The sequence below is a fragment of the Euprymna scolopes genome, chromosome 2 (assembly GCF_053919585.1).
Source record: "Euprymna scolopes isolate OS-2025 chromosome 2, ASM5391958v1, whole genome shotgun sequence".
Taxonomy (NCBI): Eukaryota; Metazoa; Mollusca; class Cephalopoda; order Sepiida; family Sepiolidae; genus Euprymna; species Euprymna scolopes.
Window position 1 is genome coordinate 182,016,652 of NC_136483.1, and position 13,115 is coordinate 182,029,766.

At 34.7% G+C, this 13,115-nt stretch overlaps 1 protein-coding gene across 1 annotated transcript in view; it reads left to right on the forward strand.

Moving 5' to 3' along the window:
- The first annotated feature begins 914 nt into the window (after positions 1–914).
- LOC145241167 (neuronal acetylcholine receptor subunit alpha-10-like) overlaps positions 915–13,115 on the forward strand; it is a 388,541-nt gene continuing 376,340 nt past the window's right edge. Inside the window, exons 1-2 of the mRNA XM_080104009.1 lie at positions 915–924; positions 3,138–3,170. Of these exons, the coding sequence (XP_079960135.1) occupies positions 915–924; positions 3,138–3,170 (43 nt within the window). The remainder of the gene's footprint in view (positions 925–3,137; positions 3,171–13,115) is intronic.

Here is a 13,115-nt window from a genome sequence, read left to right on the forward strand (position 1 = left end):
CAGCTCTTAGTTAACATAACTACCAGTATGACTCGTGAAATTACCAATAAGGATCGTATTTATGGGTTAAATAGAATTTTTTCGGTGCACAAAATTGGACTTAAGCAAGGTGTTTACTTCAAACTCACCCCCAACAACTTAAGCCTCACCTATTTAGCATTTTTCCCCAGTTTTCTCTGTCTACCTTATTACCTGAATTTCTGGAATTAGTATTGGTTATTCGTATTATTTGGATTCTTCGGACTACTGCTCTCATCTTGAGTGTCATTTTCACCACGTTTTGATCGATATAACCTTCGACCTTCTTCATGTGTATCATTTGGAAAAGAAAGCAGATGTAAGAGTCATATTATCCTAAAGGTTGAAAGATCACTTCTCAGAGTGGCGATTGAAAAATACAATTGCAAATTAATTAGGACGTCCATCCAGTCATGGCTGACAGAGCCTGATCATGTTACCTCTGTGAAATCAATAAACGGCTCTGTCTAAAATTCTGTTTAGATTCTCAAGTTCGACAGAAATATTCCCGAGTTGGACAAGATACACTTGAAGAAAGCCAGAGGTTACAATCGACCGAAACATTGTGGAAATGACACCTGATGAGAACAGTTATCCGAAGAATCCAAATAATACGAGTTAAGCTCTTTTTCAAATTCATATGAGTATGATTAAAAACTGTATTTAGAGCTGATCTCGAAATTTCGACTTTAAAAAAAAAAAAAATGGGGTCAATTTAGTTAGCAATACTCTTAGATCCACTCTAGATGGATGTGGTTGCACCGGTCAGAAACAGTTAATAATTTGAAAAGAGACCATCGTTTGCAGACAACGTGCTTACATAATAAACGCCTTCAAAACAAATTAATTTACCGATCAATCGTTGACAAATTATATTTATTTTATTTCGGGATAAAATGGGTCCAGGTAGGTTGACATGCCTACAAACGCAACACCTTCCAAACACTTTTTTACTAATTTAAAGAAGTTTACTTAATCGGAAAATAACATGTCCACGAATCTTGCTTTTTTTTCTGGCGCGAACACGTGTTTAAACCTGTAGACTTAATTGCAGTAAAGCCGTTTTGTTTATTTATTTTTATGATCAAATTTTTTTCTGTTATGAGTCCTTGTTTATTCAAAGTATGATAGGTGTTTCAGATATGATTTTGTAGGCATTTCTTGTGCCACTAAGTCGAAAGGGGCTACTATTTGGGACCGTATTTTCAGGGATACTATATAGGGAGTTGGGCAGAGAGATGTTTGTCCACATTACACTTGAACTTCTGCATATCAGTACAGTCCAAGAAAGCAAGGACCTGGGAGGGAATTCCAAAATCAAGAAATCTCTACAATGTAGGGGTGGAATTTTGATGCTTTTCGGATTTGTTGAGAGTAATACGTCGGGGGGTACTAGTGTTTTAAGTTCCTGTGGGTATTTTCCATTAAAATACTTGTAAAATACTTATTATAGAGCCAATTCTCCATTGATTCAATATATACAAGCAATTTCGCTGGCTAAAAAAAAAACAAATAAAAAATGTGCTACAGGTTCAAATACCCTATATATCAAATTTCAAATCTGTAGACTAAATATTCAGAGAGGAGTTTGGTAGAGACGCTTCGCACACACATAGACAAGGGCACATATATATATTTCCTTGTAATAGAACGTTTTCATCATTAATTCTACAAAATTAGGCAGAATGTAGACACTCTGCATAAGCACATTTCAATGTAATTGTGAAATGAAACAATCGTCTAATACGAAACCATAAAAATAAAGAAGTAATTAATTAACGATCCTTTATTAAATGAATATGCAAATTAGTTCACTTTGATGTAGTCGATTGCATATCCGTGACTGAGTATATTAAGAAGTTAGTTTTAATAATTTTTAAATAGAAAAAGTAAGTTTTTAATATTAATGTCGGAGCGAAAAAAACAACTCAACTTTATAGGTATATAAATATGTATATTAGTTTAAGATTACTGTATCATCGTCTCTTGTCGTATGAATTATAGATCAAAAGAATTGTCTCCTATTATTATTCTGCCCGAATAGATCATCAGATAGGATTCTAAATTGAAGTGTTATGTGACAGATCTCATGCATTCGATATCTAATTCCCCCTTCTGTTGTAGAAATTGACGGTGTGAGACTCTGAAAGTAATTCCTATTATGGTTGTGTGCCAGAAGCAGTGATGCGCGATTGAATTCCTGGTAAAAGTGCATGCCATGTAGAAAAATGAATTCTGAGGCATAAAAGATAATTCGTTTTAAAGGTACTGTTCCCGTTTTCGTAACTTCAACTTTTTGAGTTGATGCAAAATAGGTAACTTCAATTTTAGTATATAGTGGCGACATGATTTTAAAAAACGTGAAAAAAAAGCAAAGTAGTAAATTTGAGTTCAATGAATATATTCGACTTCTTGTAATATTGTTTGCTGAATGTGAAAAGCGACTCCGCCTAAAAATGATCTGTATTTGTTAGGCAATGGTTCGAATACTGTCCAGGTTTCATTTTTCTTTTTTGTGAATCGAATATGCTCCTAGTCCTGTGGAGGTGCTCATTTCATTTAACAACGGTCTCGCCTATTCAAACATGAATGTTAAGCAAAAGCAGTGTTTTGTACACATCGAGAGGAATCGGAGAAATATTACTCTTGGAGGCATTTCCTTTGTCCGTCCTCGCGAAAGAGGCTAAGAAATGATAAAAAATAAATATTAAGCAAACGTTGAATGAGAGTAGGAGTTTGAATGTTGGAGATATGAACTGAGAGGTAAGTGGGAGGGAAATCTCTTAACGATTAAATAGATGTAAGTCATAAAAATATCCATCTTATGCTTCAAATCCTCTTTGTTTGCATGCATATATAATCAGCAACCAGTTTATAACCAATCGATTCTTCATACATTTTATATCTTTAAATTTTTGTGATCAATATTCCCTCCCTCTCTCTCTCTCTCTCTCTTTCCTTTCCTCTCCCTTTCTGTCTTTACCTTTCTCTTTCTTTCTGTCTATAACACAATCCCTTTAGCTTTCCTAAAAAATGCTGTTTCTTCTTCCACTTGCCGTGTCCATGTTTATCACGTGACAACTAACCACGCCCACCTTCCAATTTTTTTTCGTTTTCAGGTTATGAAGCGATACAACGCCCCGCCGACTCAGGTAAGACGTTGTGTCCGGCGTCTCTGCATAGCCTCACTAAATTTATTCAACTTAAAAAAAAAACATATATTCTGTTTTTCTTGCTATTTTTCTTCATCTGATCGCACGCATAAGTTCCCCGCCATTATGACTATTTTTTAATTATATTTTTCAAAGCGAAGTGAACATCTTGAGAATCACAAAATAAAAATCGTGCGTTTTAGAAAGGATATATTCACTAAGAAATGTGTGATTTTACGTCATGAATTATTTCCTTCAAGTGTATTTAGTTGCTATTATTTAAACGGGTTTTGTGATTTTTTTTTTCTGAACATACGGGGGTGTCCGTCAAGTGTTCCAAGACGCCACCCGCATAAGAAAGTCCTTGCTCTGATGTACAAGGTCAACTTTTGTACACGTTTATTTTTTTCATTTTGTTGGATTTTATATTTATATCTAACCCCGTGGATTAAATAAAGCACTTGTTTAGTAATATTACCTGCGCAAGCAATGGTATTATAAAAAAAAGTCAGCTGAATACATGATAATATGTAACATAAGAAACATCGAGAGTTTATTGTAGTAAAAGTATCTTTCAAACAAACTTAAACGAATCTAAGTTAGGTGGTTTGTGTGGATCATTCATTTCGTATGAATAAAATGACTATTGTCGGCAATCGTTTTCCCGATATCTTACTAGTTGGAACGTTCTATAGAAAAACATCGGGTGCTCATGTAAGGGACTATATGAAGGTTGCCAACATCCCTAAGCAAAAGTGTTTCTGTAGAAAGAACTAGATTCGAACTTTGACCACCCAGGTTTTCAGTTCGTGCTGTTACCCACTTAGCCACCGTCATCTCCCTATTGATGTGGTATTAACTGTGTTTAATTATCAGATAATCAATATACAACTCTAGAAATTAAAATGGTGGTTGTCACATGTTGTATTATTAAGAGGTTCCATCATCACCAATAATAGTTTAGAAATTATCACGGTTAATGGTGTAGTATATTTCTTTTTTAGATACATAATAGACTCTTTCAATAAGAATATAATTACTTGGACTATAATCGACTCAGGAATTTGAATAGTTTAGCTACACTTACATTATAGTAGTACTGTAAAGAGCACTTTTCTCTTCCCTGCAACCTCTTTCCCATAGAAAAAGCATGCGAGCCTGTCTCTCCTCTTTCGTTATTTTTATGGCAAGTGCTCGTATAAACTCCAATTTATGATCCCCCCTTGCTAAACTTTCACAAACACTTGACTAGCTACAACCACTACCATACTTTTTCTCAACTCTCCATCTGTGCCTAGATATAAAAGCAGATTCCATGAACAAAGCTTATTTCCTAGAACTGACCGGCTGTGGAACACTGTTCCACTGGCTTGCTACCCAGCCGACTAGAATATGGTAACCTTGAAGTCTAATGTAAACAAATTATTGTTGAGTTGTCCTTTTAAATTAACCAATACTACTCGATTTTTATTAACATTAACGATTGCTACACCACCACCTTTCATTCATTAACACTTATCCTCGAGTGGCCTCCTAACCTTGATAAGTGGTGACTTCCCGGTAAAAAAAATTATCCGACTTTTTAACAAATGTGTCTTATTTAATTCTTATGACTCTTGGAAGACATAATGGCTTATTGCATTTTTATGCCGTCTTTATTTATAGAGGTTGTCTATGTGAAATCCAGTTGATGTAGCTTATACGGTTAACAAAAATCACTTAAATGTCCTAAAACGACAGCTTCTATACGTTTCAGGATTAAACCGATGCGTCATCCGTTACTTAATCGCTATTTTCTTTGGTTAAGTTAACTATGATAGTCAGTTGAAGCATAATGTTATTGAAACCGTATTGCATCCGTCCGTGTAGTTACTACATACAACAACAAAAAGGGGAAAAGGTCAAGTCGACAAAGTGGTTCAGTAACAAGCTACAACAGTCTCCAAGAATTTTCTTACAACAGTTTCCAGGCAATCTCCTACAACCGTCTCCGATGATTATCGCAACCGTCTGTCTGCGTACTTCTCACGGCCTCCTTTTGTGCAGTCCAGCAGTGAGATTTTTCACACAAAAAGCAAGATTTCCCGTCACTTTGAGTGACCACTTAGTTATAAAAGTTGTTGGCGCCGCCATCTTGATTCTTCATTCTCTTCTCCGCGATAACTTGATTCCACGTGCCTCACATACGTGCGGACGCTTTAATGGTAAGCCATTTTCTTGGTTTCCACAATTTTCCCTATAATAAAGAACGTGGATGCAGTTTAGAGTCGTAAAAACTGGTGCTTTTCGCAATACTCCAACCCAACGCACACACCTCCTATTCAACATGATTTTTATTTCCGACAATATATAAAGTACACATAGAGATTGTCTACGGCAATATATCAGGTACCACGTAGCTTTTTGAGTGATATTCCTGTTTGTATGTTTCATACTGTTAAAATGAATGGTTCATTTATATCATAGAATTGAGAAACGGAACAAAAACAAAAACAAAAAATATGAGACCTATACAAGTTTGAAGAGATACCTTTGAGAGAGGGACTTGCCTACGCGGGTGTCGCATTTATCATTTAATTTTAGTCTTATTAACTAGGGAAGAAAGAATTTTAGGTGGGAACTAATTCGAATTATATACATATCGTTGTAGTTAATGTTGACGGAAACTAGACACGTAAATAACAATAAAAGGTTATTGTCTACCTTGTTTTACCTCATCATGGCTCCAGTGCAATGCATCTGATTGGATTATAACCCGATTTAGCCGCTTGTGTCTGTATGTAATACTCTAATCGCTTCTTTTATAAAGGATTCTACAGGTTGGAATGATAAGTGTCGTCCTAAAGAAAACAACACTATTTTAAAACTTTTATTGAAATAATCAATTCGCATAACTTGATTATGTTAGTAAAATGTACAATGTAGCCGCCTTCAGCCTTAATTACCACCTCGATACGGTCCAGAACGGGGAGCATATCTTTTTTTTTTTTTTCACAAGCGGCGGGAGCTATGCGGATACTTGGAGTGTAGCGGCGATCAGGCTTACTTTGGTGTTGTTGGTGGTTATGTTGGTGGTGTTATCGACATATCACCAAACGAAGTAGTCCAGCGGATAAGCTCGAGGTAGGAGGTGGGTCAATGAGAGAATAGTACAAAGTCGTAGCACTTTTTCTGAAGCCACGCCGGGGTCATTTTGCACTTGAGGACAAGATTACACTGAGGGATCACTACACTGTTCAGCACATCCAGGTACACTTTGGTGTTGACTTTAAAGCCGACTTCGAAGATGTGAGATGGCATGATGCGGCCCTCGTTTGAAACCACACCAAAGACCTTAACCGTGGCTGGGAATTTTGTTTTCATTACCCTGGGCACGTTCCTGTTATTCGTAGCAATCCAGCCATGCATTTTGAAAAGCGCTGTTGTCATAACATGGATCGGTACAGAGCATGTGTTATGCAGCGGCGCATCTCCGATCTCGCTCGTTGAACAACAAAAAAATGAGAACCGATTAGTTAAAATTGTTTCTAGAAAAACTTTAGGTACTTAAAGCAGGGATCACGTGAAAGGTGTCAACATTGTATGTGAAAGTGTTTCTGCCATTCGAACTATGGCACACCTCCTGCTTTGAAATAAAACTTAGAACAAACGTTTGTAAATTCATAGTCTTTTATACTAAAGAAGTAGACTCGGTATTTATATGGCACAATGATGAATTATGTGCACTTCTACTTCATATCCTGACTTTTTAATTACATTTCTTAATTTCGTAAAGAAAGAAAAAAACAGTATAATATTGTATTTCATAATAGATTGATACCAGACGCGGGAGTAGATGTCACGATCAGATGCTTGATCAACATGAAATATACTTAGTCAATGTGTGCAGCCAGCACCAACCCTATTCAGGGTTTAACCGGCTTACTCCGAAAGAGGATGTTTCATGGGAGTATGAAATTCACAAGCGGCCCCCAGTCGCATGTATACCCCCGTTAAGGGAGATGACGACGTTAGGATTTTGTAACTTTTTGCAGGGAAGTGTCGACGTCCTCCTACATACAGCACCTGGACTTCCCAAATTGGTCACTCATTTTAGTAATGACCTGGCTCAACGTTGAATACTTAGCCAATACTCTGAGCAATAGTCAATATTATATTATAACTTAGCCAATATTATATTACTGAGTAATATCCAATATTATAGTATAACTTAGCCAATATTATATTACTGAGTAATAGCCAATATTATAGTATAACTTAGCCAATATTATATTACTGAGTAATAGCCAATATTATAGTATAACTTAACCATTATTATATTACTGAGTAATAGCCCATATTATAGTATAACTTAGCCATTATTATATTACTGAGTAATAGCCAATATTATATTATAACTTAGCCAATATTATATTACTGAATAATAGCTAATATTATAGTATAACTTAGCCAATATTATATTACTAAATAATAGCCAATATTATATTATAACTTAGCCAATATTATATTACTGAGTAATAGCCAATATTATAGTATAACTTAGCCAATATTATATTACTGAATAATAGCTAATATTATTGTATAACTTAGCCAATATTATATTACTGAGTAATAGCCAATATTATAGTATAACTTAGCCAATATTATATTACTGAGTAATAGCCAATATTATAGTATAACTTAGCCAATATTATATTACTGAATAATAGCCAATATTATAGTATAACTTAGCCAATATTATATTACTGAATAATAGCCAATATTATAGTATAACTTAGCCAATATTATATTACTGAATAATAGCCAATATTATAGTATAACTTATAATAGTAATGACTAGGCTCAACGTTGCATACTTTGCCAATACTCTGAGTAATATAGTTTCAAGTTATAAATACAATAAAATAACGTCAACTATCTACCTTTAGTAACGTAGTTTAAAAATTGCCTAATTTCATATTTCAGCCGCTGCTGTTGAACACTATATGACTAAGCTTACTAAATATGCCCGCCGATTTGTAATAATATATAATTTGTATTCTCTTATTTCTTATGCAAACTGATGATGGCATAGGGGTTGAATACAAGCCTGCAAAGTCAAAGTTCTCATTGCAACTCGTTTCGAATTCTATCAGCAGTACTTATTATTTCCTACACTGAATATTGCATAAGCATGTAATACTAGTTTATCTAGGTTTAACACAAAATATATTAAAAATAAAGAATGTTGTTATAACTCCTTCAACAAGGATTTGGGTTCTAAGAAAGTTTACTAATAATGTAATGTTTCGGCCACTGCTGATGGATACTATGTGGTTAACGTTTCTGTATATGTCCGCTGATTTGATATAATATGCAATCAAATTCTCTTCTTTTCCATGGTGGTCTAAGATATAAATAGTCCAAGATAACTTTGCTAATATCAAGTAAGCACGAAACAATTATGTCTGTAGATAAAAATAAACTATACCTATTAAGAAAATATGCTTATTCAATTATATTTCACCTTTTATTCATACCAATCCTTTAATTCATGAAGCCCGATGCAACTGCAGAGCATATGGAAATTAACGATAGAAATATATATTCCAAATTTCAAAATGTTGTCCATCTTACCGTTTATTGCTTTAACACCTGTTTCATTGCGCAGAATCATTAAATTACTATGAGGAAGCATGTGAAGCTTTTTTTTTTCTGATGAACTGCGGGGAATCCTAGACTAGAGCAGACAATCAATCGATTTGATTGAAAAGTGGACAATTTCACCGCTTCCGGTGACAAAAGAATTTTACCTGTGGAACATTTGTCGATCGTCATTCAATCCCAGGTCTCGATGTTATTTTATAACAGGTATAATTTTTGGTTGTGCCTATGTGCGGGGATTTAACAATATATATATATATATATATATATATATATATATAGCCTGGGCAAGACTTGCAGTTTTTTTTTTTTAATTTTTGTCAGTTGTCGCTGTATTTTCCGCATGAAGCACCTGTAATAAGCAAATGTTGACGCACGTGACACTAGCCGGACTTAACGTAGCTAACGTCGGTAATTTAACTAGGATCAGCGTGTCACATCGACTACTTATATAGAGAGACAGATAAATAGATAAAAGAGAGAGTCAAAGTAAAACTGAAGAAAGCTGTACGACTTAGAACGACTGTTTATTATTGCTAATAGTAGTATTAATATTACTCTTATTTTTATTTTTTGTTTTATAATATGATCGACATTATCAAACCTCGCATTCTTTTTGTCTCTTATCATTCACTTGCAATCCTTTCTTCCCTTTTTTTCCAAAGCTTCTTGTCCATGTACTCCGCATTTTCTGTCCACAATCATTTTTATTTATTTTATTGAAATTTGCATATTTCGAATGGTTGGAATGTTTTTTCTTTATTTACGTATTTATACTTATACATCATTTTCAGTATTCGATTCTAAATTTTCTTACCTCAAACCCGAACATATATATATATATATATATATATATATATATATATATATATATATATATATATATTCTTGTTCTGGTCCTTTTTGCTTGTTTCTTTTATATTTTATATCTTTTTCGCTGCAACTGTCAATATTTATTCGATGCTGATTCCCAGTGTGTATGCGTTTCTTTATAGAATTATTTATTGTAATTTTATTTGTTCCTGTCTTCTGTGGTATCTACAATTGTCATTCTTTATTGAAGTAATTTTTAGAATCTATTCAGTAATTCACATTTTTCTTTTTTGAATGATATATTATGCAAACTTATTTCTATTGATATAGTCACTTTATTCTTAACTTTCTCAAGTGTTTAGAGTACATGTGACCTAATGTAACACAAATAAAAGGTGAACGTAACGGAGAAATAGAAACAATACATATAAAAAGGATAAAAATAATGACAAAAGTAGTTAGAAAAGTGGCTAATATAACAACACCAAAAAATTAACAAAAACACTAGCATTAGAAATACTAATTAATCAAACCTGTATTAAATGAAAAACGCTAACAGAAAAATTGTAACTGCAGAACTCACGCACTCTATCCACTTCAAAGTAAATGTGTAACCAAAAGTATCGTTTAACAGGCCAAAGTATTTGGCAAAGAAAATGCAAATAACAAGAAATATTATGTAGGTATAACATTACTAAATTATAAATCAAATATTACAATCAGCATCCGAATTAAAACAGCAATCCGAATTAAAACAGCACTAGACAACAACTACTAAGAGCTCAAAGAATGTGGGCGCTTGCCGATGGTTTAGTGGAAAATACTAAACGCCAGTACGTGTACAAATTTTAAAGGCCCGAATTTTAATTTTGTCTGAATGAGAAATTAGTTACCATAAATTTTTAATAATCTAATATTTTTTAAATAACAAAAGCGAAATACAAATGCGTGCATGCATAAAATAATTTTTACCTTCGAATAACAACAAAATAAATTATGAAATAAATGTATACAACATAATAATAATAATAATGATAATAAATAAGCTAATATAACAAAATATATAAACAGGTAAATTCAAATACGCACAGGTTAAAACGATGTTACGTTTTAATACACAACGTTGCCCATTTCCTCTAAAAATAAGCAAAGAAAAAAGTAAATTACAGATTAAGCAAGCATTTCATTGACCAACGCGCGACCATTAAGCTGCTGAAATTAAAGTGGGAATAACAAAGGAGTTGATTGGTTAACATACAAAATTAACACCACATGTACATATAAAAATGGAAGGTAAAATCAATTGCAATAGCCTAACGGATCCCCACAAAGATGAAACGCGGAATCATTTGTGTGGCTTAATTTCCATGTATATTTTCATAACTTTTTATTTTTTATTTTTTTTTATATTCAATTTACACCCCAAACAAGGCACAGTGCCACTTTGAAGCAGGGGGCTACTATTAGGGACTTAATTAGCAGGGTCATTATGAAGGGAGATGAGTAGAAAGATGTTTGTTAACATTACACTTGAACTTCTGCATATCATTGCAGTTGAGAAAGCAGAATCCCGGAAGGGAGTTCCAAAGATCCGCAGTTCTGGGGAAGAAACTATTGGAGTAAAAGGCTTTCTTGCACCTAGGGATCTCTACAGTAAAGGGATGAGACTTAGTAGCTTGTCGGGTTTGTCGGGGGTAGTTACGTCGGGGAGGTACAAGTGTTTGAAGTTCGTCAGAGCATTCACCATTGAATTATTTGTAGAACAAGCAGAGGGATGCAACATCTCGTCGATGGGACAGAGGCTGAAGCCTAGATGACAGTTCAGGACCTATCAGGTTGGCGACTCTCTTTTGAACCCTGTCCAGGAGCGAGAGACAAGAAGCAGATTCACCAGCCCAGATGTGACAACAGTACTCCATACATGGGTGAATGGTTGCCTTATAGAGGTATAGGATACTGTCAGGCGTAAGTAGTTTTCTAGCACGGTAGAGGGAGCCAACCTTCCTTGCAGCAGCCTTGGCAATGTTCTCAATGTATCTATTCTAGTTCATATTCCCTGTAAACGTTAGGCCGAGGAGTTTAAAAGAAGTACTTTCAGGTAATGTGTTCTTGGCCATTGCTATTGGTGGCAGAGAAGGTTTCTTGTAGTTATTGAAGGAAACAAGCTTAGTCTTAGCAGCATTGAATGTGACCAACCATTTTTGTCCCCATTCCACTACGGATTGGAGGTCATCGTCTAGTGTTTCTGCCATTTCCTTGGATATGTGTTCATTTGTTTTCCCCTCATATCTGTTATAGAGAGTGATGTCATCGGCAAATATACCCATCTCCGAAACAATTTTATCAGGGAGGTCGTTTATGAATATCAGGAATAATAGAGGTCCAAGGATAGACCCCTGAGGTACTCCCGCATTTATGTCGTATTGTTTGGGTGTACGACCGTCGAGGACAACTTTGATTTTTCTATTACTTAAGAAGGATTTAATTACATTATGAATTCTTCCAGTGATTCCATATAATCTAATTTTCCTTAGAAGACCATCGTGCCATACCCTGTCAAAAGCCTTAGATATATCGAGGGCCACCGCTCTACCCTCCCCTGTTTTATCCAATGAACGGTATATACGTTCAGAAACTACAGTTAAGATATCTGCTGTTGAACGGGCTTGCCTGAATCCATATTGTTTGTCAGTCAGGAGTTTAGCAGCTGTTAGGTGCTGGACTAGGGCTTGATTAACTAAGGACTCAAATATTTTGGCGAAAAGCGGGAGGAGGCTAATGGGGCGATAATTTAGTGGGTCAGTTCTTTCACCAGAATTCTTGAAGAATGGTACCAAAGAGGCGGTTTTCCAGCAGTCGGGAAAACAAGATTCGTTAAGGCATTTGTTGTAAAGTTTGGACAGAACTGGAGCAAACTCGGCAGAGCATTTTTTTAATAGCACAGCCGGGATGAGATCTGGTCCACATGCTTTTGAGGTGTCTAGGTTTTTTATAATAGATATGTACCTGAGACATTTACATATATACAAATATATATATATATATATATATATATATATATATATATATATATATATATATATATATATTATGAAGCTTCTGTAAGAATACTTAAGGATGGGCAGTGTCTGGGGAGTATAAACTAAGAGGCAGTCAACTAGCGTTTGTGCAACGCTCACGAATTTGACGTTCGAACACTATGGATTGTCTACTGTCCCCGCCCGAATTAAGCGTTTATTAGTTCTTAATTCCCTTAATTCTCGTGGTAATTGCTTGGTGGCACGGAAGTAGAGGCTTAGCAAATAGTCAAGTTTTCTTCGTGACCGTCTTCGAATCTGTCAACCGACAGAAATTGTAATCCTATACTGATGGTTGCGTATGCAAAAATATTTAATATTTAATTATATATATATATATATATATATATAGAGAGAGAGGGAGAGAGATAAAACTATTGGATAAACTGAATATACACAAAAGAATAGATAA